The sequence below is a fragment of the Harpegnathos saltator genome, unplaced genomic scaffold (assembly GCF_003227715.2).
Source record: "Harpegnathos saltator strain DR-91 unplaced genomic scaffold, Hsal_v8.6 scaffold182, whole genome shotgun sequence".
Classification (NCBI taxonomy): domain Eukaryota; kingdom Metazoa; phylum Arthropoda; class Insecta; order Hymenoptera; family Formicidae; genus Harpegnathos; species Harpegnathos saltator.
Window position 1 is genome coordinate 5,470 of NW_020229964.1, and position 27,680 is coordinate 33,149.

The 27,680-nt window shown below is 39.3% G+C and overlaps 2 protein-coding genes across 4 annotated transcripts; both read left to right on the forward strand.

The window, feature by feature from the left end:
- The first annotated feature begins 12,493 nt into the window (after nt 1-12,493).
- Nucleotides 12,494-14,278, forward strand: LOC105192124 (ras-like protein 1). Its single transcript, XM_025297643.1, has 5 exons — nt 12,494-12,520; nt 12,621-12,815; nt 12,999-13,142; nt 13,215-13,421; nt 13,641-14,278. Exons 2-5 carry the CDS (start codon nt 12,687-12,689, stop codon nt 13,743-13,745), a joined length of 585 nt encoding a protein of 194 aa, XP_025153428.1. The 5' UTR covers nt 12,494-12,520; nt 12,621-12,686; the 3' UTR covers nt 13,746-14,278.
- Nucleotides 14,279-15,655: 1,377 nt separating this feature from the next.
- On the forward strand, nt 15,656-20,263 carry LOC105192122 (pantothenate kinase 4). Of its 3 annotated transcripts, none has more exons than XM_011156024.3 (14): nt 15,656-15,842; nt 16,017-16,200; nt 16,369-16,648; nt 16,855-17,038; nt 17,114-17,206; nt 17,493-17,640; nt 17,747-17,937; nt 18,113-18,387; nt 18,484-18,636; nt 18,728-18,815; nt 18,900-19,104; nt 19,178-19,335; nt 19,414-19,583; nt 19,912-20,263. In XM_011156024.3, exons 2-14 carry the CDS (start codon nt 16,089-16,091, stop codon nt 20,234-20,236), a joined length of 2,382 nt encoding a protein of 793 aa, XP_011154326.1. In that variant the 5' UTR covers nt 15,656-15,842; nt 16,017-16,088; the 3' UTR covers nt 20,237-20,263. The 3 variants fall into 3 exon arrangements, with proteins under 3 accessions (XP_011154326.1, XP_011154325.1, XP_011154327.1); XM_011156023.3 differs by having other exon boundaries at nt 15,735-15,930; XM_011156025.3 differs by having other exon boundaries at nt 15,749-15,846.
- The last annotated feature ends 7,417 nt before the right edge of the window (nt 20,264-27,680 follow it).

Sequence of the window (27,680 nt, forward strand, 5' to 3'; positions counted from 1 at the left end):
GTTTTCTAACCTTTCTCCGTCGATATCCAGCCTTCATCCGTCGATATCTCCGCTTCTATTGGGAGTAGAGGGTCGTCATTGTAGTCCAAAATGTAGGGTTTTGAAAGGGCTTTAATTTGGTACCTGTCCGAAGCCTGTATCTCTAACCGTTTAGGAGATATCGAAGGTTAAAGTTTTCTAACCTTTCTCCGTCGATATCCAGCCTTCATCCGTCGATATCTCCGCTTCTATTGGGAGTAGAGGGTCGTCATTGTAGTCCAAAATGTAGGGTTTTGAAAGGGCTTTAATTTGGTACCTGTCCGAAGCCTGTATCTCTAACCGTTTAGGAGATATCGAAGGTTAAAGTTTTCTAACCTTTCTCCGTCGATATCCAGCCTTCATCGTCGATATCTCCGCTTCTATTGGGAGTAGGGTCGTCATTGTAGTCCAAAATGTAGGGTTTTGAAAGGGCTTTAATTTGGTACCTGTCCGAAGCCTGTATCTCTAACCGTTTAGGAGATATCGAAGGTTAAAGTTTTCTAACCTTTCTCCGTCGATATCCAGCCTTCATCCGTCGATATCTCCGCTTCTATTGGGAGTAGAGGGTCGTCATTGTAGTCCAAAATGTAGGGTTTTGAAAGGGCTTTAATTTGGTACCTGTCCGAAGCCTGTATCTCTAACCGTTTAGGAGATATCGAAGGTTAAAGTTTTCTAACCTTTCTCCGTCGATATCCAGCCTTCATCCGTCGATATCTCCGCTTCTATTGGGAGTAGAGGGTCGTCATTGTAGTCCAAAATGTAGGGTTTTGAAAGGGCTTTAATTTGGTACCTGTCCGAAGCCTGTATCTCTAACCGTTTAGGAGATATCGAAGGTTAAAGTTTTCTAACCTTTCTCCGTCGATATCCAGCCTTCATCCGTCGATATCTCCGCTTCTATTGGGAGTAGAGGGTCGTCATTGTAGTCCAAAATGTAGGGTTTTGAAAGGGCTTTAATTTGGTACCTGTCCGAAGCCTGTATCTCTAACCGTTTAGGAGATATCGAAGGTTAAAGTTTTCTAACCTTTCTCCGTCGATATCCAGCCTTCATCCGTCGATATCTCCGCTTCTATTGGGAGTAGAGGGTCGTCATTGTAGTCCAAAATGTAGGGTTTTGAAAGGGCTTTAATTTGGTACCTGTCCGAAGCCTGTATCTCTAACCGTTTAGGAGATATCGAAGGTTAAAGTTCTAACCTTTCTCCGTCGATATCCAGCCTTCATCCGTCGATATCTCCGCTTCTATTGGGAGTAGAGGGTCGTCATTGTAGTCCAAAATGTAGGGTTTTGAAAGGGCTTTAATTTGGTACCTGTCCGAAGCCTGTATCTCTAACCGTTTAGGAGATATCGAAGGTTAAAGTTTTCTAACCTTTCTCCGTCGATATCCAGCCTTCATCCGTCGATATCTCCGCTTCTATTGGGAGTAGAGGGTCGTCATTGTAGTCCAAAATGTAGGGTTTTGAAAGGGCTTTAATTTGGTACCTGTCCGAAGCCTGTATCTCTAACCGTTTAGGAGATATCGAAGGTTAAAGTTTTCTAACCTTTCTCCGTCGATATCCAGCCTTCATCCGTCGATATCTCCGCTTCTATTGGGAGTAGAGGGTCGTCATTGTAGTCCAAAATGTAGGGTTTTGAAAGGGCTTTAATTTGGTACCTGTCCGAAGCCTGTATCTCTAACCGTTTAGGAGATATCGAAGGTTAAAGTTTTCTAACCTTTCTCCGTCGATATCCAGCCTTCATCCGTCGATATCTCCGCTTCTATTGGGAGTAGAGGGTCGTCATTGTAGTCCAAAATGTAGGGTTTTGAAAGGGCTTTAATTTGGTACCTGTCCGAAGCCTGTATCTCTAACCGTTTAGGAGATATCGAAGGTTAAAGTTTTCTAACCTTTCTCCGTCGATATCCAGCCTTCATCCGTCGATATCTCCGCTTCTATTGGGAGTAGAGGGTCGTCATTGTAGTCCAAAATGTAGGGTTTTGAAAGGGCTTTAATTTGGTACCTGTCCGAAGCCTGTATCTCTAACCGTTTAGGAGATATCGAAGGTTAAAGTTTTCTAACCTTTCTCCGTCGATATCCAGCCTTCATCCGTCGATATCTCCGCTTCTATTGGGAGTAGAGGGTCGTCATTGTAGTCCAAAATGTAGGGTTTTGAAAGGGCTTTAATTTGGTACCTGTCCGAAGCCTGTATCTCTAACCGTTTAGGAGATATCGAAGGTTAAAGTTTTCTAACCTTTCTCCGTCGATATCCAGCCTTCATCCGTCGATATCTCCGCTTCTATTGGGAGTAGAGGGTCGTCATTGGTAGTCCAAAATGTAGGGTTTTGAAAGGGCTTTAATTTGGTACCTGTCCGAAGCCTGTATCTCTAACCGTTTAGGAGATATCGAAGGTTAAAGTTTTCTAACCTTTCTCCGTCGATATCCAGCCTTCATCCGTCATATCTCCGCTTCTATTGGAGTAGAGGGTCGTCATTGTAGTCCAAAATGTAGGGTTTTGAAAGGGCTTAATTTGGTACCTGTCCGAAGCCTGTATCTCTAACCGTTTAGGAGATATCGAAGGTTAAAGTTTTCTAACCTTTCTCCGTCGATATCCAGCCTTCATCCGTCGATATCTCCGCTTCTATTGGAGTAGAGGGTCGTCATTGTAGTCCAAAATGTAGGTTTTGAAAGGGCCTTTAATTTGGTACCTGTCCGAAGCCTGTATCTCTAACCGTTTAGGAGATATCGAAGGTTAAAGTTTTCTAACCTTTCTCCGTCGATATCCAGCCTTCATCCGTCGATATCTCCGCTTTAGCAGATATTGGGAGTAGAGGGTCGTCATTGTAGTCCAAAATGTAGGTTTTGAAAGGGCTTTAATTTGTACCTGTCCGAAGCCTGTATCTCTAACCGTTTAGGAGATATCGAAGGTTAAAGTTTTCTAAACCTTTCTCCGTCGATATCCAGCCTTCATCCGTCGATATCTCCGCTTCTATTGGGAGTAGAGGGTCGCCATGTAGTCCAAAATGTAGGGTTTTGAAAGGGCTTTAATTTGGTACCTGTCCGAAGCTGTATCTCTAACCGTTTAGGAGATATCGAAGGTTAAAGTTTCTAACCTTTCTCCGTCGATATCCAGCCTTCATCCGTCGATATCTCCGCTTCTATTGGGAGTAGAGGGTCGTCATTGTAGTCCAAAATGTAGGGTTTGAAAGGGCTTTAATTTGGTACCTGTCCGAAGCCTGTATCTCTAACCGTTTAGGAGATATCGAAGGTTAAAGTTTCTAACCTTTCTCCGTCGATATCCAGCCTTCATCCGTCGATATCTCCGCTTCTATTGAGGGTCGTCATTGTAGTCCAAAATGTAGGGTTTTGAAAGGGCTTTAATTTGTACCTGTCCGAAGCCTGTATCTCTAAACCGTTTAGGAGATATCGAAGGTTAAAGTTTTCTAACCTTCTCCGTCGATATCCAGCCTTCATCCGTCGATATCTCCGCTTCTATTGGGAGTAGAGGGTCGTCATTGTAGTCCAAAATGTAGGGTTTTGAAAGGGCTTTAATTTGGTACCTGTCCGAAGCCTGTATCTCTAACCGTTTAGGAGATATCGAAGGTTAAAGTTTTCTAACCTTTCTCCGTCGATATCCAGCCTTCATCCGTCGATATCTCCGCTTCTATTGGGAGTAGAGGGTCTCATTGTAGTCCAAAATGTAGGGTTTTGAAAGGGCTTTAATTTGGTACCTGTCCGAAGCCTGTATCTCTAACCGTTTAGGAGATATCGAAGGTTAAAGTTTTCTAACCTTTCTCCGTCGATATCCAGCCTTCATCCGTCGATATCTCCGCTTCTATTGGGAGTAGAGGGTCGTCATGTAGTCCAAAATGTAGGGTTTTGAAAGGGCTTTAATTTGGTACCTGTCCGAAGCCTGTATCTCTAACCGTTTAGGAGATATCGAAGGTTAAAGTTTTCTAACCTTTCTCCGTCGATATCCAGCCTTCATCCGTCGATATCTCCGCTTCTATTGGGAGTAGAGGGTCGTCATTGTAGTCCAAAATGTAGGGTTTTGAAAGGGCTTTAATTGGTACCTGTCCGAAGCCTGTATCTCTAACCGTTTAGGGAGATATCGAAGGTTAAAGTTTTCTAACCTTTCTCCGTCGATATCCAGCCTTCATCCGTCGATATCTCCGCTTCTATTGGGAGTAGAGGGTCGTCATTGTAGTCCAAAATGTAGGGTTTTGAAAGGGCTTTAATTTGGTACCTGTCCGAAGCCTGTATCTCTAAACCGTTTAGGAGATATCGAAGGTTAAAGTTTTCTAACCTTTCTCCGTCGATATCCAGCCTTCGATCCGTCGATATCTCCGCTTCTATTGGGAGTAGAGGGTCGTCATTGTAGTCCAAAATGTAGGGTTTTGAAAGGGCTTTAATTTGGTACCTGTCCGAAGCCTGTATCTCTAACCGTTTAGGAGATATCGAAGGTTAAAGTTTTCTAACCTTTCTCCGTCGATATCCAGCCTTCATCCGTCGATATCTCCGCTTCTATTGGGAGTAGAGGGTCGTCATTGTAGTCCAAAATGTAGGGTTTTGAAAGGGCTTTAATTTGGTACCTGTCCGAAGCCTGTATCTCTAACCGTTTAGGAGATATCGAAGGTTAAAGTTTTCTAACCTTTCTCCGTCGATATCCAGCCTTCATCCGTCGATATCTCCGCTTCTATTGGGAGTAGAGGGTCGTCATTGTAGTCCAAAATGTAGGGTTTTGAAAGGGCTTTAATTTGGTACCTGTCCGAAGCCTGTATCTCTAACCGTTTAGGAGATATCGAAGGTTAAAGTTTTCTAACCTTTCTCCGTCGATATCCAGCCTTCATCCGTCGATATCTCCGCTTCTATTGGGAGTAGAGGGTCGTCATTGTAGTCCAAAATGTAGGGTTTTGAAAGGGCTTTAATTTGGTACCTGTCCGAAGCCTGTATCTCTAACCGTTTAGGAGATATCGAAGGTTAAAGTTTTCTAACCTTTCTCCGTCGATATCCAGCCTTCATCCGTCGATATCTCCGCTTCTATTGGGAGTAGAGGGTCGTCATTGTAGTCCAAAATGTAGGGTTTTGAAAGGGCTTTAATTTGGTACCTGTCCGAAGCCTGTATCTCTAACCGTTTAGGAGATATCGAAGGTTAAAGTTTTCTAACCTTTCTCCGTCGATATCCAGCCTTCATCCGTCGATATCTCCGCTTCTATTGGGAGTAGAGGGTCGTCATTGTAGTCCAAAATGTAGGGTTTTGAAAGGGCTTTAATTTGGTACCTGTCCGAAGCCTGTATCTCTAACCGTTTAGGAGATATCGAAGGTTAAAGTTTTCTAACCTTTCTCCGTCGATATCCAGCCTTCATCCGTCGATATCTCCGCTTCTATTGGGAGTAGAGGGTCGTCATTGTAGTCCAAAATGTAGGGTTTTGAAAGGGCTTTAATTTGGTACCTGTCCGAAGCCTGTATCTCTAACCGTTTAGGAGATATCGAAGGTTAAAGTTTTCTAACCTTTCTCCGTCGATATCCAGCCTTCATCCGTCGATATCTCCGCTTCTATTGGGAGTAGAGGGTCGTCATTGTAGTCCAAAATGTAGGGTTTTGAAAGGGCTTTAATTTGGTACCTGTCCGAAGCCTGTATCTCTAACCGTTTAGGAGATATCGAAGGTTAAAGTTTTCTAACCTTTCTCCGTCGATATCCAGCCTTCATCCGTCGATATCTCCGCTTCTATTGGGAGTAGAGGGTCGTCATTGTAGTCCAAAATGTAGGGTTTTGAAAGGGCTTTAATTTGGTACCTGTCCGAAGCCTGTATCTCTAACCGTTTAGGAGATATCGAAGGTTAAAGTTTTCTAACCTTTCTCCGTCGATATCCAGCCTTCATCCGTCGATATCTCCGCTTCTATTGGGAGTAGAGGGTCGTCATTGTAGTCCAAAATGTAGGGTTTTGAAAGGGCTTTAATTTGGTACCTGTCCGAAGCCTGTATCTCTAACCGTTTAGGAGATATCGAAGGTTAAAGTTTTCTAACCTTTCTCCGTCGATATCCAGCCTTCATCCGTCGATATCTCCGCTTCTATTGGGAGTAGAGGGTCGTCATTGTAGTCCAAAATGTAGGGTTTTGAAAGGGCTTTAATTTGGTACCTGTCCGAAGCCTGTATCTCTAACCGTTTAGGAGATATCGAAGGTTAAAGTTTTCTAACCTTTCTCCGTCGATATCCAGCCTTCATCCGTCGATATCTCCGCTTCTATTGGGAGTAGAGGGTCGTCATTGTAGTCCAAAATGTAGGGTTTTGAAAGGGCTTTAATTTGGTACCTGTCCGAAGCCTGTATCTCTAACCGTTTAGGAGATATCGAAGGTTAAAGTTTTCTAACCTTTCTCCGTCGATATCCAGCCTTCATCCGTCGATATCTCCGCTTCTATTGGGAGTAGAGGGTCGTCATTGTAGTCCAAAATGTAGGGTTTTGAAAGGGCTTTAATTTGGTACCTGTCCGAAGCCTGTATCTCTAACCGTTTAGGAGATATCGAAGGTTAAAGTTTTCTAACCTTTCTCCGTCGATATCCAGCCTTCATCCGTCGATATCTCCGCTTCTATTGGGAGTAGAGGGTCGTCATTGTAGTCCCAAAATGTAGGGTTTTGAAAGGGCTTTAATTTGGTACCTGTCCGAAGCCTGTATCTCTAACCGTTTAGGAGATATCGAAGGTTAAAGTTTTCTAACCTTTCTCCGTCGATATCCAGCCTTCATCCGTCGATATCTCCGCTTCTATTGGGAGTAGAGGGTCCGTCATTGTAGTCCAAAATGTAGGGTTTTGAAAGGGCTTTAATTTGGTACCTGTCCGAAGCCTGTATCTCTAACCGTTTAGGAGATATCGAAGGTTAAAGTTTTCTAACCTTTCTCCGTCGATATCCAGCCTTCATCCGTCGATATCTCCGCTTCTATTGGGAGTAGAGGGTCGTCATTGTAGTCCAAAATGTAGGGTTTTGAAAGGGCTTTAATTTGGTACCTGTCCGAAGCCTGTATCTCTAACCGTTTAGGAGATATCGAAGGTTAAAGTTTTCTAACCTTTCTCCGTCGATATCCAGCCTTCATCCGTCGATATCTCCGCTTCTATTGGGAGTAGAGGGTCGTCATTGTAGTCCAAAATGTAGGGTTTTGAAAAGGGCTTTAATTTGGTACCTGTCCGAAGCCTGTATCTCTAACCGTTTAGGAGATATCGAAGGTTAAAGTTTTCTAACCTTTCTCCGTCGATATCCAGCCTTCATCCCGTCGATATCTCCGCTTCTATTGGGAGTAGAGGGTCGTCATTGTAGTCCAAAATGTAGGGTTTTTGAAAGGGCTTTAATTTGGTACCTGTCCGAAGCCTGTATCTCTAACCGTTTAGGAGATATCGAAGGGTTAAAGTTTTCTAACCTTTCTCCGTCGATATCCAGCCTTCATCCGTCGATATCTCCGCTTCTATTGGGAGTAGAGGGTCGTCATTGTAGTCCAAAATGTAGGGTTTTGAAAGGGCTTTAATTTGGTACCTGTCCGAAGCCTGTATCTCTAACCGTTTAGGAGATATCGAAAGGTTAAAGTTTTCTAACCTTTCTCCGTCGATATCCAGCCTTCATCCGTCGATATCTCCGCTTCTATTGGGAGTAGAGGGTCGTCATTGTAGTCCAAAATGTAGGGTTTTGAAAGGGGCTTTAATTTGGTACCTGTCCGAAGCCTGTATCTCTAACCGTTTAGGAGATATCGAAGGTTAAAGTTTTCTAACCTTTCTCCGTCGATATCCAGCCTTCATCCGTCGATATCTCCGCTTCTATTGGGAGTAGAGGGTCGTCATTGTAGTCCAAAATGTAGGGTTTTGAAAGGGCTTTAATTTGGTACCTGTCCGAAGCCTGTATCTCTAACCGTTTAGGAGATATCGAAGGTTAAAGTTTTCTAACCTTTCTCCCGTCGATATCCAGCCTTCATCCGTCGATATCTCCGCTTCTATTGGGAGTAGAGGGTCGTCATTGTAGTCCAAAATGTAGGGTTTTGAAAGGGCTTTAATTTGGTACCTGTCCGAAGCCTGTATCTCTAACCGTTTAGGAGATATCGAAGGTTAAAGTTTTCTAACCTTTCTCCGTCGATATCCAGCCTTCATCCGTCGATATCTCCGCTTCTATTGGGAGTAGAGGGTCGTCATTGTAGTCCAAAATGTAGGGTTTTGAAAGGGCTTTAATTGGTACCTGTCCGAAGCCTGTATCTCTAACCGTTTAGGAGATATCGAAGGTTAAAGTTTTCTAACCTTTCTCCGTCGATATCCAGCCTTCATCCGTCGATATCTCCGCTTCTATTGGGAGTAGAGGGTCGTCATTGTAGTCCAAAATGTAGGGTTTTGAAAGGGCTTTAATTTGGTACCTGTCCGAAGCCTGTATCTCTAACCGTTTAGGAGATATCGAAGGTTAAAGTTTTCTAACCTTTCTCCGTCGATATCCAGCCTTCATCCGTCGATATCTCCGCTTCTATTGGGAGTAGAGGGTCGTCATTGTAGTACAAAATGTAGGGTTTTGAAAGGGCTTTAATCTGGTACCTGTCCGAAGCCTGTATCTCTAACCGTTTAGGAGATATCGAAGGTTAAAGTTTTCTAACCTTTCTCCGTCGATATCCAGCCTTCATCCGTCGATATCTCCGCTTCTATTGGGAGTAGAGGGTCGTCATTGTAGTCCAAAATGTAGGGTTTTGAAAGGGCTTTAATTTGGTACCTGTCCGAAGCCTGTATCTCTAACCGTTTAGGAGATATCGAAGGTTAAAGTTTTCTAACCTTTCTCCGTCGATATCCAGCCTTCATCCGTCGATATCTCCGCTTCTATTGGGAGTAGAGGGTCGTCATTGTAGTCCAAAATGTAGGGTTTTGAAAGGGCTTTAATTTGGTACCTGTCCGAAGCCTGTATCTCTAACCGTTTAGGAGATATCGAAGGTTAAAGTTTTCTAACCTTTCTCCGTCGATATCCAGCCTTCATCCGTCGATATCTCCGCTTCTATTGGGAGTAGAGGGTCGTCATTGTAGTCCAAAATGTAGGGTTTTGAAAGGGCTTTAATTTGGTACCTGTCCGAAGCCTGTATCTCTAACCGTTTTGGAGATATCGAAGGTTAAAATTTTCTAACCTTTCTCCGTCGATATCCAGCCTTCATCCGTCGATATCTCCGCTTCTATTGGGAATAGATGGTCGTCATTGTAGTCCAAAATGTGGGGTTTTGAAAGGGCTTTAATTTGGTACCTGTCCGAAGCCTGTATCTCTAACCGTTTAGGAGATATCGAAGGTTAAAGTTTTCTAACCTTTCTCCGTCGATATCCAGCCTTCATCCGTCGATATCTCCGCTTCTATTGGGAGTAGAGGGTCGTCATTGTAGTCCAAAATGTAGGGTTTTGAAAGGGCTTTAATTTGGTACCTGTCCGAAGCCTGTATCTCTAACCGTTTAGGAGATATCGAAGGTTAAAGTTTTCTAACCTTTCTCCGTCGATATCCAGCCTTCATCCGTCGATATCTCCGCTTCTATTGGGAGTAGAGGGTCGTCATTGTAGTCCAAAATGTAGGGTTTTGAAAGGGCTTTAATTTGGTACCTGTCCGAAGCCTGTATCTCTAACCGTTTAGGAGATATCGAAGGTTAAAGTTTTCTAACCTTTCTCCGTCGATATCCAGCCTTCATCCGTCGATATCTCCGCTTCTATTGGGAGTAGAGGGTCGTCATTGTAGTCCAAAATGTAGGGTTTTGAAAGGGCTTTAATTTGGTACCTGTCCGAAGCCTGTATCTCTAACCGTTTAGGAGATATCGAAGGTTAAAGTTTTCTAACCTTTCTCCGTCGATATCCAGCCTTCATCCGTCGATATCTCCGCTTCTATTGGGAGTAGAGGGTCGTCATTGTAGTCCAAAATGTAGGGTTTTGAAAGGGCTTTAATTTGGTACCTGTCCGAAGCCTGTATCTCTAACCGTTTAGGAGATATCGAAGGTTAAAGTTTTCTAACCTTTCTCCGTCGATATCCAGCCTTCATCCGTCGATATCTCCGCTTCTATTGGGAGTAGAGGGTCGTCATTGTAGTCCAAAATGTAGGGTTTTGAAAGGGCTTTAATTTGGTACCTGTCCGAAGCCTGTATCTCTAACCGTTTAGGAGATATCGAAGGTTAAAGTTTTCTAACCTTTCTCCGTCGATATCCAGCCTTCATCCGTCGATATCTCCGCTTCTATTGGGAGTAGAGGGTCGTCATTGTAGTCCAAAATGTAGGGTTTTGAAAGGGCTTTAATTTGGTACCTGTCCGAAGCCTGTATCTCTAACCGTTTAGGAGATATCGAAGGTTAAAGATTTCTAACCTTTCTCCGTCGATATCCAGCCTTCATTCGTCGATATCTCCGCTTCTATTGGGAGTAGAGGGTCGTCCATGTAGTCCAAAATGTAGGGTTTTGAAAGGGCTTTAATTTGGTACCTGTCCGAAGCCTGCATCTCTAACCGTTTAGGAGATATCGAAGGTTAAAGTTTTCTTACCTTTCTCCGTCGATATCCAGCCTTCATTCGTCGATATCTCCGCTTCTATTGGGAGTAGAGGATCGTACATGTAGTCCAAAATGTAGGGTTTTGAAAGGGATTTAATTTGGTACCTGTGCGAAGCCTGTATCTCTAACCGTTTAGGAGATATCGAAGGTTAAAGTTTTCCAACCTTTCTCCGTCGATATCTCCGCTTCTACTGGGAGTAGAGAGTCGTCCATGTAGTCCAAAATGTAGGGTTTTGAAAGGGCTTTAATTTGGTACCTGTCCGAAGCCTGTATCTCTAACCGTTTAGGAGATATCGAAGGTTAAAGTTTTCCAACCTTTCTCCGTCGATATCCAGCCTTCATCCGTCGATATCTCCGCTTCTACTGGGAGTAGAGAGTCGTCCATGTAGTCCAAAATGTAGGGTTTTGAAAGGGCTTTAATTTGGTACCAGTCGGAAGCCTGTATCTCTAACCGTTTAGGAGATAATACTTTTTATTTTCCCTTTCTTCGGATCAGAAAGCAGAATTCAGACGTATTCAAAATGTCAATACTTTTTAATATGTTTCAGTTCGACATTTTATACAGGGAGATTATCCGCTGCGGACAATAACTCTTCTACTTTTCATTTAATATTCAATGATGATAAATAACATTTAATTGCATTCGTTTGGCTTTTTTATTTCGAAAATAAGAAAATATATACCGGGGTGAGATTTTACCCATGATAACGTTAACGTGATTTTCTTTGATACTTTTTTTAAAAGTTCAAATATTTCGTCGATTCGCGGAATATTTATAATCGGAGTCTCGTCACGTTAATTACGTGAATAACATGTGCTCCTCCGAGCGGATCGAATGCTCACCGACGGCCACTGTCAGTGCCACGAGCGAATGTCCGGAGCGGACGGGATGCTGAATTAAAAAACAAGACGAAGTGAACGGGACGCAGACAATGATACATCATGCGTCTCCATACATGTCAAATTGTTTATTATAGAAGAGACTTTGATACGGCAATATATATTCGAAGATTTAACATTTAATATGTACTTTTATTTTTTCTGCTCCTCCCCCCCTCTCCCCCGCTCTTTTTAGACCACCGGGCATAGTCTGGCATAGAGATGGCAACTGTCATTGCAGCACGGACATAAACCGCCTGAAAGTGGATGTAGCATGGACTTCCACCATATGCAGATTTTACCACCGAGACCTGAAAGTGGATGTATTATCGTAGTTCCCCTCTCAAAATGGATGCAGATGGCGTCCTTTCCCAGTGCGGAAGTCGATGTCGCAGAAAATGTCGTATTGGCCACTTTCAGGTTACTCTCTGGTTCTACATGATCTTGGGAGAACTTGTAAAACAATAAATATTTAAATGAGACATTTTCTTTAAAAATTGTTTCAGCGATTTCCAAAATAGACTTAACTGCAATTGCTAGACCATAGATAAAAGTCCTTCTGCTGCTTTTTCTAAGAAATTTTCATCATTTGAAATCGTTTGCTTAGTTTCCGAAAAAAAAATGCGTGAAAATAGCTTATTTTTCTGGCCTACAGACAGGTTTCTCTCCTTAATCGGCATTTCTGCTAAGGAGAAAAAAAGAGGAAAGCGCGATGCATGGGTATTAGAGCGAGCGAGATCCCTATCGAGACAGCGCGGTGTCTCTATAGCTGTCTCATATTCCCTGCATTCAAGCGTAGAGTGAGTGAGACAGCTATTGGAGACACATTAAGCCTCTTGCACAATGTCAGGCAACAGGCAATAAGAATAAAAATAGACCAATTACAATAAATTATTCTTGTAATAGTCGATTGTGATTGGTCTATTTTTATTCTTATTGCTTGGTGCCTGGCATTGTGCAAGGGGTCTTAACCGTACCACGTCTGCTAATGCTTTCTCTCTCGATCGTGCGACGTGCGATAAGGATACAACATCAGAACGTCTCCCACCACTTCTCCTTCTTCGCTTCTCTCGCGCTGTACAGTACGCCCATATGCGTATGCGTATATGCCTGTCATCACTTTCGATTGTTTTACAGGCGTAAAATATGAATTACCTTTTCTCTTAACAATAAATCATGTCTTTAAAAAAATTCAATAGTGAAAAGATTATCATCAATTTTGTATTTTTCTTTTTGCAGATTATTAGAAGAATTTACCCTGAAAGAAACAACAAAAGTTGTAACTTTCATTAAAACACTACACTCATGACAGAGTATAAGCTTGTAGTAGTAGGTGCTGGTGGTGTTGGGAAGTCAGCTCTTACTATTCAGCTGATACAGAATCACTTCGTTGACGAGTATGATCCTACTATAGAAGATTCGTATAGAAAACAAGTAAGCATATAATAATTTAATTTCTACCATGGTTCTCTATGATAGTTTTCAGTAACTTATGAAATATTATTTTGTACTAAACTATCTAAATTAATGTGAAAACTAAAACTTTAGAATTAAGAAGTTTTAAGCAATGTATTATATCTTATTTTGCTTTATTAAATTTACCAATACATTAAACAGGTAGTGATCGACGGTGAAACATGCCTTCTAGATATATTAGATACAGCAGGACAGGAGGAATACAGTGCAATGAGAGATCAGTACATGAGAACAGGAGAAGGGTTTTTGTTAGTATTTGCTGTAAATTCAGCTAAAAGTTTTGAGGTAAGCGTGTTCTACACTATTGCTAATTCAATTTAATTTTGTGAAACCTATATTATATTCTTAATATTATAGGATATTAGTACATATAGAGAACAGATAAAACGAGTAAAAGATGCAGAGGAGGTACCAATGGTATTAGTCGGCAATAAATGCGATCTTCAGCAGTGTTGGGCAGTAAACATGGCTCAAGCGAGAGAAGTCGCGCGACAGTATGGTATGCTTTTTGTAGAAACCTCAGCAAAAACAAGAATGGGTGTAGATGATGCTTTTTATACTTTGGTAAATAAATAGTAATAATTTATTATATTGGAGAGGTTCTGTGACATATATATATATATATATATATATATATATATATATATATATATATATATATATATATATATATATATAAAGAATATAATATTCTATTTATCAAAACAATTTCTATGTGACAGTAATATTCAACTTTTACAACTACACTTCAAATTTGTAACAAAATTTTGTTATATAATTTAGGTCAGAGAAATACGTAAAGACAAAGAACTTAGAGATAAAGAAAAGAAAAAACGTAATAAAGTCAGTAATGCCGGACGCAGGAGACATCGATGCTGTTTTTTATAACTTTTTGGATAACACCAATATATTTTCACTCAACTACATATTACAATGCAGAAATAGAATATAAAAAGCCTTACGTTATGTCCACAGTGCACAAATATTTACAGCTTATTCTATAGAATATTGTAATAATATACTAGTACAATTTTTTCTATACGTTGAGAGAAGAACAAATTACCTAATAGTACTGTATAATATTACATACATCTTTACTAATGGATTTATGTTTGGTAAGAAATGTTTACCCGGCAATTTGCCATAAGTTTCGTAATATTCCATTAAACCAAAGTGTCTTAACCCTTGATTGACTGGAAGAGTGATAACTATTTGCTTCGTTACATGTAATGATGTTGGCACATAAAAAACATTGAATTTCATATGCATGTTTATAGAGAATCGGAAAGCTGCAACAAATTCACAAATCTATCGAATTTCATGCAGAGATTTATATTGGCCAATATTAATCGTTATTTATACAGGGCATTATAAAACATATAGAATAGGCCAATGATAAAGAATTTGTATTAAATAACACAGTATGTATTATACAAGTTTATTTTTCATAATTATATTGTAGATATTTAATTGATATACATATATATACTATAATCATTCGTTGCGCGGTAATGAATTTTAATCAAACAGCAATATTATAATACATTATTAAAAAATAAAATCTAATCAATGTACGAATTGTATAAATTATGAATTAAGTTTTGATCATTGTCATTTTTAGTATTCTGAACATTATATAGTAAAAAAATAACTTTCATCATTTTCTAAAACAAGAAACACTGAATCACAGAATAGATATCACAAACTTAATTCATTATGTGCTGTGATTAGATATTTTTAAGTACATGCCAGATTAATTAAGTGTTTACTGTGATTAAATATCTGCAATTTTGAAGTAAGACCTTATTTCGTAATGTAGGAATATATAAATATACTCTATCTTACAAAAAATGCCTTTCATTAATTTTTTTATGAGTTTTGAATATATTGAGAGCAGTTAAAATAAGATATTTCTTTTTATATGTTTTCTCTCTCTCTCTCTCTCTCTCTCTCTCTCTCTCTCTCTCTCTCTCTCTCTCTCTCTCTCTCTCTCTCTCTCTCCCCCCCTCTCTCTTGCATTTCAAACAATCCCTCGCAAATAATTTGATAAAATTAATTACAAGCAAATATATTTGAAATGATGGAATATATGAAAAAAGATACTTTCGACAAAACTTTTATGATATTTAAAAATCTGTAAGCGACACTTCCATATGTTACCTTGTAAGAAACTTAAATACTCTTGTCATTAGTATAATTTGGAAATAATATGAATCTGATAACGAATATTGTATAATGATATCAAAATAAATTCATATGACGATTGTTAAATTTGAGAGGATATATCGCTTTCTTGTGTCAATTTCTCATGTCCGTTTCTACCAACCGTGGTTAATTTAACCGACTGGTTATTCCATCGGAATAGGCCAATCGCATTTAATAATTCTAGTTAACGACAAATGTGACTGGTCAATTCCGTTGGAATAACTAACCGGTCAAGTTAACCAAAGTTGGTAGAAATGGGCATCAGAGGCAAGTATGGTGTCCCTCAGCGATGTCGGTATACGCCCGTAAAACAATCGAAAGCGATGACAGGCATATACGCATACGCACATGGGCGTACTGTACAGCGCGAGAGAAACGAAGAAGGAGAAGTGGTAGGAGACGTTCCGACGTTGCATCCCTATCGCACGTTGCACGATCGAGAGAGAAAGCATTAGCAGACATGGTACGGTTAATGGTGTCCCCAATAGCTGTCTCACTCATATTCCCTGCATTCAAGCGTAGAGTGAGTGAGACAGCTATTGGAGACACCATTAACCATACCACGTCTGCTAATGCTTTCTCTCTCGATCGTGCGACGTGCGATAAGGATGCAATATCGGAACGTCTCCCATCACTTCTTCGCTTCTCTCGCGCTGTACAGTACGCCCATATGCGTATGCGTGTATACCTGTCATCTCTTTCGATTGTTTTACAGGTGTATACGACATCGCCGAGGGACACCATACCTGTCTCTGAGTGTACATACTTTCTACGGATAGAGTATGTAAGAAGTATATAAGGGAGTTAGCAGTCTAGTGTATTCTATAGAAGTCTGTGGATACAACCCGGACAGAGTTGAAATCTTCTTGTAATCTCTGTTCGATATATACATTCAAATCTGTATCATTGTGTACATTTTGTTGTCGTAATGCGGATATATTCATCAACTGCCAGCTGTTAGATGAACGCGGACCACCGAGTGAGAGAGTTTGGGAGAACCAAGAGATCGTCGTTTGACAGACGGAAATGGCAGCGGAGATAGACGGCGAGCAGTCACATCCACAATGCATCAAATTACCCCCTACTGTCGAGGTTTTCGCCAATTTGAGAAACGCACAAACATTCGCGATCGACATCGGTGCGTAGTTGATATTATCGGTGCGCGTGTACAAAACACATCGTTCTGTCCGTCCTTACTTGACTTTAAAAATTATACCGCTCCCGTCGTACCGTTATCACGTTTACCATCATCATTTCAAACCGACGTCACATAAATATCAATATATTTTCTTACACATTGTTTCAGGTCTGTCGTTGACGAAAATTGCGTATTATTCAACAATAAGTTATCGCAAGGCACTTTATGAGAATGCAGGCTTGGGAAATAGCGGAGAACGAGCGTACAAAGTATTTGAGGGTAATAGACTGCATTTTGTTAAGTTTGAAACAAGATATATCGAGAACTGCTTAGATTTTGTCAAGGAGAATTTAGTAGATGTTGAGCGGTTTCATGGCAAAAGTATTAAAGTAACCGGAGGGGGAGCGTTTAAATATACTCCATTGCTGCAAGAAAAATTAGGATTATTGTAAGCATTATTACCTTATTGAATTTCGTTTAACACATATGCTAATACTAATTATTGTATAAATATCCTCGACCAGATCTTCTATGTCACATGTATTGCTTTGTTGTATGAGATACTATAGTTTAAAATTACATATCTAACATGAGGAAGCACAAGATTGCTGAAAAGGCTGTATCAGTGTACTGATTGATAAGATAACGTTTCAGAGTCGACAAGGAAGATGAGATTGATTGCCTTATAAAAGGCTGCAACTTTTTACTGAAAAATATACCCTGTGAAGCCTTCGAATATGAGCGACATGCAAATCCAGAGTATAATTTTCAAAAAGCCAGTCCTAATATATTTCCATATCTGCTAGTTAATATTGGCAGTGGTGTCAGTATTCTTAAAGTAAGTAATAGATACCTAGGAAATATGCTTTTTCATAAAATTTACATAACTTTATTTCTCTCTTTTTTTTTTTAGGTAGAGTCTGATGAAGTATTCGAAAGAGTTGGAGGTACAGCTACAGGAGGAGGTACATTTTGGGGATTAGGATCTTTGCTCACAAAGAGAAAGGTATTGAATTTATATTATAATCTCTTTTAACTGAACAGAACATGATCTTTTGAAAAATATCTTCATGATATCTTGATTGATGTATTTTATTTTATTGATACATTTTACTCAATTTTATTTAATTTTTACAAGCCTACATTAGAATTAAAATTATACAAATTGTTTTGTTACATGAAAAAGCTCTATCCTGTCATAGTGCCATTGAGTCATATGTGAATAGTACATGTATATATATATATATATAAATGTATATTATTAAAGTGTTACTTTAAAAATATTCTGTTAGGGCTTTGACGAATTGCTGCAACTTGCAGAACGAGGAGATCATCGTAATGTAGACATATTAGTGAAGGACATTTATGGAGGTGATTATTCCTCCCAAGGTTTACCTGGAGACCTTATTGCATCATCTTTTGGCAAAGCAATGTCATGTGGTAAGCATAAGTTTATGCAAATTGCATTAAAAATTTGTTATCAAAAGACTCCTTGACTTCCTCTTTCTCATTTCATTCTTTCTCAACATGTATAATAACATTTTAGGACCGCCCAAATTTTCCGAAGCTGATCTTGCCAGGAGTTTATTGTTTACTATTAGCAATGACATTGGCCAAATAGCTAGTCTATATGCTACAGTGTACAGTATGGATAAGGTTTATTTTGGTGGTTATTTCCTTCGTAACCATCCACTATCAATGCATACCGTCTCATACTCCATCAAATATTGGTCTCATGTTAGTCTTTGCGCATGTTTCTTCTACATCTTACACGACCTACCTTCACGAAAATTGTATATTTTTTTCAATCGAAATATCATAGAAAATTATTTAAAATTAGCCAAATGCTGGATAACTATAAGATGTGCATATTTCTAAATATTTGTGTTATTACTACACACCCATTATCTAGGGTAAGGTAAAGCCTCTCTTTCTTCGCCATGAAGGTTACCTTGGCGCGATTGGAGCGTTTTTGTACGGCACTGAACAATCAGATAAGTGCAGCTGGTTGGAAAACTATGCTGGGTCATCCGGTTTTAAGGATTCTGTGTCAACTAACCTTGGAATTAAAGTTGATCAGTTGGAAATTGATCAAGCAGAGAATGCTGTTACATTCTGTCCTCTGTTGAAAGATCCAGCAACTTATAATCCTGATACTACAGACCTTGCTCAAGATAAAGAGGCTAGGTAAGATTTTTGTCTAATTTTTTTTTTTTTCATTCCCTTTTTTGCTGCATGGAACGAATTATACAAATGTGAATAATAAATAATTTATGTTTACAGAGAATACTGGTTGCAGTGTTTTGAAGAATCTGTAGATAAATTTGTAGCAAGAGCTATTCATAGTCAACCACACAGTCCAACGGCAAAAGACAGAGCGTCAAAGCTTAAAGAGAAATATATCAACAGGTTACACTATCTTCATGCGCAGCCATTGTAAGTTCTGATCAGATACAGATACAGATGATACACAATTAATTATTTATACGCAAAAAAGAAATAAGTTGTAATTTGTATTGGTTTACAGTGCATATGGAACGCTTACCGTTAGAATATTACTGGATACCATTGAACATTGTATGAAGGAGTTCGACTTCCCGGATCCATATTTACATGTAAATAATCTTTCCGATATTTTAAAAGTGAAAACTTAAGAAAATGACTGTCACATGCATTTTGCTACATCTTCTCATTTACAGCAAAAGAAAAAAGAGAATGAAGAAGCACTGAGACATCTACATAATCGTATTATGGCTATAGACAAGTTAGAAGGTGCAGAGAAGATAAAAGCTTTAATTTTAGGTGTACTCAGTGGCAATATATTCGATTGGGGTGCGAAAGACGTTGCGCAGCTATTGGAAACTACTGACTTCGGCTTTGAAGAAGCTCAAGCAAAAATTCCAGGTAGAGATGATTAGCTTTGTGACTTTCTGCGTCTTAACGAGATATGAAAAATAATATTTTGTTACGAATGTAGGTAGACCATGGCTACAGGACAATTTAGATAGCTGGATATATAGATTACAAAACGGGCCATCTCATAAATGTGCGGCCGTTTTCGTCGATAACAGCGGCGTAGACATAGTTCTCGGGATCTTGCCATTCGCGCGTGATCTGTTACAACGAGGAACCAAAGTTAGTTTTAATAACAATGTTATTGTTGAGATATTTCTTGAAAGGTAAATTGTTCTAATGACAATGTCACACTTTTAGGTAATATTGTGTGCTAATTCAATGCCAGCTTTAAATGATGTGACGTATCCCGAATTGGTTGTTACACTACGAGACGCTGCGAAAATTTGTGATGTTATCAAACATGCTTTAGAAAATAATACACTTATTGCCATGGAAACCGCGCAAGCAGGTCCTTGCTTGGATCTGAGGTGCGTCTTTGTATCACTCAACTCTTGGTACACTACACCAAATAGTAATTTAATCAAAATAGAATGATCTTTAATTCACTAAAAATTTAATAAATATTTTCTTCGTTTTTTTGGAAAATCTCTATAAAAGAATAAAAATGATAAGAAGAATACAAATTCTTATAAATTATTGAAACTGTTGGAAAAAGAAAAAATTAAAAGTTAAAATTTCTGTGGAAATTTCAATTAAAATTGGAACCTTAAATGTACCTTGATTGTGTATCGAGAGGTGATAAAAAATTATTTCGCTTATAATTATGTTGACTAATATTATTCCATCATTCAATAGTCGTCTGAGTTTGGATCTGTGTCTTGCGATGGTGAAACACAACGTGGATCTTATAGTCATCGAAGGAATGGGCAGGACTTTGCATACGAATCTTCATGCCAAAATGAAGTGCGAATGTCTAAAATTAGCGGTTATTAAAAATCGGTGGTTAGCTCTTCGCTTAGGTGGCGATATGTACGCTGTGATATGCAAATACGAGGAACCATCACCAAAAGCAAATATTAGCAATATTGAAATAAAACCAGAAACAATGAAAAAGGATTGTTCGGCAGAATGTATAAGACAACAAGCAACAGAGCTTTGCATACACGACGGTTCTAACTAAATAAGCAGTAAAACATTGATATAAGATCATTTGTAGACCAGAATAATTAAATATACAACACATTGCCTTTTCCTAAAGTTAAAATTAATGATAAAGTCATGTGCACATACGCTTAAATTATAGAAATACGACTACTGCTACTAAGGCTCTATTGACATTGAGAAAAAAAGGAAATAGAGGTGGAATATATGACTTTGTCAGATAATAGACGTATATACGTATATATGTTATACGAAATATTAAATTTTCATCCATTGGTAAGATTTTTTCTCTTTTTATTTTTTATTAATATAAATATTGTATGTTTGTTTCAGTTACGATATGTTTGATCGTATCTCCAATATATGTTGTTATCCATATTGTTATGTTTATTAGTCTCAGAAGTTAGATTTCTTAGTATCCTCAGAAGTTTTTATCAGTATAATTGTCATAGTCTTCCAAATTTTAGTTTCCTTAATCTAAGTTTGTACGCATCACCCAAATGAAATTTTATAAATTTTAGTTATATATGTCCTAAAGTGTCATTTTTTTACTGTTGAGATATCTATACATGTTAAATAAAATCGACGGAATATCTGGGATCAATCGCCAAAATACTCTATAATGTATAAAGTCTATCCGATACACTGACAAATGATTCTTATCATCCCATGACTCTTGTTATTTGCGCATCAAGAAAATACATTTAAATACATTTGTAATATGATCGATCCAAACATTTGAGCATTCGTTTATTAAACATCCATCGTATTTATTTTTACTAGTGTAAAAATTGCCGCAGGGCTTTATGTTAGTTTACATAAACGAGCGTGTTCGAATCCGATATCGATGTAATAGATAATTAGAACACGATCGTCAAACGATTGGTCAATGACAATAAGCAAATGTTCCTTAATATAAAACGTAAATAATACAATCTGCAATTGTCATTATTGTTAGAAAAATCAATTGACCACGAGTTGTAGGAGAAATTTGCAAGTGAAGTACATTGTATGACACGTTCTCTGTGATACTATCATATACAATCATATGCAACAGATATATAACACCGTAAATAATAATTAGGGAAAATGTATGATCTGAGAGAAAGATTAGAATAACTCCCGAGTAATAATATATCGACACATAATACACACATTCTAGTCGCATGGAAGCATTCGAAATCACGTCATCACGAAGAGAACAGAGACAAGAAAGGAAAATTGTATATTTTTATTTTATTCGATAATAAAAGGACAACGAGAAAGCAAAAGAGAAACGACAGTTGACTTCAGTATATTTTATACCGAGAAAGGTGAAGGAGAAACGTGGTAAGGGGAGGACGGAAGAAAGGAGTGGAAATCCGGCATATGACGCCATTCGATAGCTTTCGCTTTACCTTCAAGCTTTATGCGCGTGATCGGAAAATAAGGGGATCACCGAGGTAATCGCGAGATAGAAGAGAAGAGTTGGGAACTGCAGCAGATCAGGTGATAGAAGAACCGGAGGAAAGAGGGTGCTGTGTATGTTGGACACGCTCCACGTCCATTTCTTTCAGCCACGTTCTACGCAATGTCCAAGTCGGAGCTTTATTAAATTCTTGTTGCGCGATATTGTCCAGTGTGGAGAGAAGGCAGAATGGCACACACAAGCTGGTTCAAACAATTATCTCCCAATTTGTGCCGACGCGATAATCGATATCTTCGTGGATATCGTGTCGGACATTTCTCCGATATCTGTATATAGTACGCTATCAATCTTACGTAGCTCCTCTTATCCCGCCGTACTTACTAGGGCTATCCATGTAAGTAATAAAGTATTTACTTTTATTCCTGTCAGTCTCTGCATTTAGGCTAAGTGCTATATAAACAGCATTTTGTCTGTGTGCTATTTGAGTAAAACATGTTCAACTTATTATATGATCGTGATTAAAAAATAAGAAATTCTGTCTTCCAGATAGATCCTCTATCCTCTAAAATTGCGATAATATCAAAATGACGGGAAAACGATCGAATTGTGATCGTGAAAATTCTATGGTTATTTTTCGTTATTTTAAAGTCAATCCTCTTCTACTTGGACTACAAACTCTTAAATGTAGCCCATTTTGATTTTACTTATGAATACTCCTGATATATAAAATATATTAAAATAATTCTAAATTAGCGGAAAATGATCATAAAAATTAAATTTTATACAATGAAAACTCTAATTTACCCTAATACATGAAATGTTCCAATAATAGCATTATTTTTTTAATGTGATTATCACCGACGTTAGAAGTATTAGAAGTTCATAAATAACCACTCATAAATTCATAAATAATCGAATATTTAAAATTCTTATCAGTTGCGACATTTGAGACGCGCATTATACGAACAATATTTTCTCAACGTGCTTTTTGGGTAAAAATATCCGACTTGTTCTTACATTACATTAAAAATAAAGCTCCGTCTGTGGACTTTTAAATGCGTTCTATTTTTAAGTACTTGATCATTCGTGGTCGTTCCTAATATATCGGCGGCGAGGGAAAGCGTTCATATATGCTCGGTGAATCTCGCGAATTCTAACTTATTTAAAGTATCACGGTGTCTCTTCCCTGCGAGGAAACTCGCGCCGAGGAAACGCTCAGGTATTAAACGTCATCGCGCACGTCGTCGTCGTCGTGTTTTTCTAGGAGGTAATACGAACACATGTATCTTACATGTAATAAATACTCAAGATTGGACGTTGCATCGAGCCGCATGAATTTTTCATCCCCGATATATAAGACCACTCGGACGAGATGGCTAACGTGTGTCCTATATCTCCTGACGTGAACCACACGTAACATCTCTGTTATTGGATGGAACATTACCGAAACGAGCGCGCACCGAGGAAATTATATCTCTATCGTGACATTTATGGCTTCACGTAAGAAAGAATGAAACATTATGTGTGCGCCCGGCTTTCCGTTCCGTTCAACGCTTTTTTCTCCTTCCTCGACCTCCTCTTCCTTTTTTTCTTTTTTTCTAAGCACGATCGATAAGCTATGTTTGTTGTGAAAATCGGTCTGTTCTGATTGACCACGAGCGAGAAAACGTCGGTCAATTGCTATTCGCGACCACGCCGGAGTCGGCCGGATCTTTGTCGGGCCGGATTTGATTTGTACGCTTTGGCAGATTGAAAACGGACCGGCCGATATTTTTCAGTCGCCGGTGCGTACAGAATTTTATAAAAAATTGGGCAATTCGGCAAAAATCGGGAAAACTGCCAGTCGTATTGCCGGGCGTGACTGCAAAGCTGGGAGCTTCCATCGCGCGAGTACAGCTTTCCAATGGTATTATTTTCGCGCGAGGGCAAGATTTCTCTAACGGATTGCTTTCGTCGCTCGGACAGATAGCACATTTTTTCTAAATACATACTTTAGACACGACGCGGTTAACAAGGTGACCCGTCGTAAAAATAAAACTACGTTGTCCAACTTCAGACCGACTGAACTCCGCAATACGGGTGATATCGTTCAACGGAAAATCCATGTGAAATGTAATAACATTCCACATAGAAGAAAAAAAAAATAAGCCACGATATCCCACTGCTAAGGAGGAATGGTTATTCAATTTGCTTTTGTTCTCTTAAATAATGGTTGTCTTCAGCAAAGAACATCTCCCTGGTGATACTTTTGAGAGATATATTCTCTCTCATTACAAATTTTATAAGAACTCATTATTGTCTATTGAAAAGAGAAAGAAGAAGAATTTATTCTCTTTTTCAGAATATTATAAAACTTGTACCTTGTACAAGAAAGTAAACTGAATTTTTACTTTGAATTTAATATTCTTGTCTCAACTTAATATTCCTAATTAAAATATTAAACTTACGAGGAAAATTCAGAACGTATTCCGAGTAAATTCGACGCTGACGATAAACTTGAAATAAATTTGCAGGTACGCAAACTTCTGAAATATTTAAGATAAGTATAATATTTGCTTGAATGCAGTGTGTATTTCCTGCGTGATGAAAAAAGAAAGTCAAATATCGATGGACACATGTCACTCCTTCGGACTGGAGTTGTTTCATTTGCCGCTTGCGGCAGCGAGTGTTTTTAACTTGAAGCACGCGAACGATCGAAAGTGTGCACGTGACACCACTTTCGACGTATCGATATGACTCGATAGATCTCGCGGAGAAGAGCGAATGTCTGTGCGCGTCCTTTTGATAATGTATATCGCGTCGCGCAATTATCAACGATATCCATATTTCAAAGTGAATTGTACCTCTCCGTCCCTCCTGTCCTCATTATGATGATAGAATCCGATACGGATTACACGCGCGGCGATTTTATTCACACATTTATGTTACGGCCGACGTGCGCGCGAGTCGACTGCGCGGTCTACGCATGCGCGCGCGCGCGCGTTAAACAGAACGACCGTTTACGTATTGTGCGGGCCGCATCCTTAACCGGGCTGGCCGGAATAAATGAACACGTTCAGCGAATAATCAGCGCGAAAGGTAAGCGAGTAACGATTCTGACAACATTAATTGCAATCACAGTCAAACGTTGCAGCGTAACATTGCAAACTGGAACGACGTCGAAATAATCGCGATAATTGCGAGGTTGGCGCGAGCCCTCTAACCTTATTAACTTGTATCATTACTCGCTCTCGTATGTGTTCGCATTCGAGTCATTATTATTATAATTGTTACCGAATGTCCTCGGGAATTATACAGTTTGCAATAAATCGCGGTAACGACGATACTGCGAAGGTGCGTCTTATGTATATATTAGAGACGAAAGCCGAATTCTTGGTTAGGTGATCGAAAGACGGTAAGAGAAAGAGAGAAAGAGATAGATATAATTTATCGACGCTCTAGACTTAACCTTCTAAGAGCGCAGAAGAGATCGTACAATGAAAGAAAAAGAGGAGAAAACTTCCAATTCCGCGAATATACAGTTAAAGTAATGTCGAGGTTATTGTTGTTTCCGGTGATAGATGGGGAAAAGAGAGAGAGAGAGAGAGAGAGAGGGAGAGAGAGAGAGAGAGAGAGAGAGAGAGCAGGAGGGGGGAGAAAAAAGGTAGGCGGCCGATTAATTATTTCAATTTTCCGCAACGAAGTGCGGCCGGGCTCGATGAAAAAGGACGAGGGCGGCCGTAAACGGCCGCTTTTATTCCGCAACCCGGCGCCGCTGATCTTCTCTCTCTTCTCGCTTTCTCTCTCTCTCTCTCTCTCTCTCTCTGTCTTTCGCTTTCTCCACCTGTTTTCCCCCTTTTCTCGTTTTTCCGCGCCACGACCACGGCAGATTCTACCTAATGGTCCTTCCTGGGGCCCGGGCGCGGGACTACCCGAGCCCGTAGCCGCTTCTCGCAGCGTCTCGCGCGAAAGATCTATTTATCAAAGCCTGGACGGCGCGCGACCAGCGCGAGATAAATAATTCCGTCTGGCCGCGTGCGCGCAGCACCGTTTCCGCAGTTCCCACCTCTCCCCCGGGTACTTATTTCCTCAGCCCACGCTTGCTAAGGACATTGTTTAATCGAAGTATGCTAATGAACACGCGGAACATTCACGCTGAGTGAGCGACATTGTCCGCAGTTGAGGATCTCACGAGATCCTGCAACGGACACTTTCCCCGCGGACGAATTCAGAGCCCGCTCTGCTTCCTCGAGCAATCGCGACTCGATTTTCTGCGAATCTTGCGGAGATTTTGTTCAATCCGGGATACTGGTAGCTCGCGTTGAATATCTCCCTCTCGTTAGTGGATGGGCGTATTAGGTCGCCGTTGCGGCTAAATTCGTGCGAATGATGCAAAAGTGAGCCACTCGTTCGCTTACCATTAATAACGTCGTTATAATTACACAGAGTTCAGTGTAATTCGTACAACCGAATGGAACGCTACGGGTCGGGGGACGTAATTGGTCTTAATTGATGAGTCAACTCATTGTGTCACCGTGAAATTCTTCTTCTCGCATGAGCCGCCGCGATCTAAATTCTTTCTCTCCGCGTCGAGGTCGCCGTGAGTGAATTGTCGAAGAAGGGACATTGTGCATATTATTGTTGTGAACTGCTAGCGCGGCCGACACGAAGAATCAGAGTGAGAGATAATTTGGAAGAACAGAAGTATAAGCATCGAGATATGCTAGTTGATGTTAGTGGAGAAATAGTGGACTTCGATGAATTTCGGAACATCCAATAGGAATATTTATGTTTTGATTAAAATGAGGAATAAATACATACTATAAATGTACGAGAGACGAAACTAGAAAATTGGTTTCTACGCATATAGAAAGGCAAAATTCACATAATAATTATACAGGGTGTTCAGAAAAAGGATTCTAGACTTATAAAGCAGATAGTACTCGTTTCACTGAGTAGAAAATGTTTAATAAACATAATTCGAAAGATCAACCCTTTCAGAGTAATTCCGCCGCTCGACAAATGTAAATTATATATGTATATATATATATATATATAATTTTATTATTAACATACATCAACAAATAATTATGTACATATAATAACCATTAACGTATGACCATTTTTTTCTCGGAATGGTAAAAGAAATATATATTTTGACGATTATTGAAACAATTTCCCTTATTGGACATCGGAAATTGCTTTGCGAAATTCAGAGAGGTCAAGGCGTCGAAAAATCAGAGTTGATTTTTCTTATCTTATTAACTTATCGACCTTTGGAAATTTCAAAATTATTAAATTAATAAAAGTTAGGGCACTATTATAGTAGTATATTCTTGATAGTAAATAAAGTAAAAACGTCTAATATTATTTTTTCTTTTGACGAATAGTTAGCAAGATATCGCAAGGTAAATGTTGGAAAAGTTATCAAATTTTCCTTAAATATCTCAAAATATATTAAGCAAATAAAAAAATATTTCAGACAAAAGTTGTTCAAATTAATCGGTAAAAAAAGATGATATATTAAAAAATTTGGATTCCATTTAAGAAAATTGATAATCAGTAAATATCTCGAAAATGGAGCCATCTATAAACAAAATGCTATCGCTGTCCCATGTCCCCCTTCAAGCTAAACAACTTTTGTCTTAGGCATTTTTCGATTTAACGCAGTGTTTCTGAGATATTTGAGTGAGTCCTTTAAAATGGGACACCCTGTATAATTATATACATATAATAATGTATTATTATTACATATATTTTACTAACACATACGAACATATAATTATATACATATAATAATGTATAAACATTTCTTCTCGGAAACGGTACGCGAAAAGGACGTACATGCTGAGAATTAGCGAAACAATTTCCTTCATTGGACACCGGATGTTTCCGAAATTCAGCGAGATCAAAATGTCGCGGCCTTTCTCTTCCGTCGACCGTAGCCGCGATGTTATTCCTTAAGCGGCGCGGTCGTCGACGCGACGACACCGGCAGGTAGCACCGATCGCGACCCTTAACTCTCCGGTCGGTGACACATACGTGCCTGTTTATTCACCTGCTATCGGCGAACCCT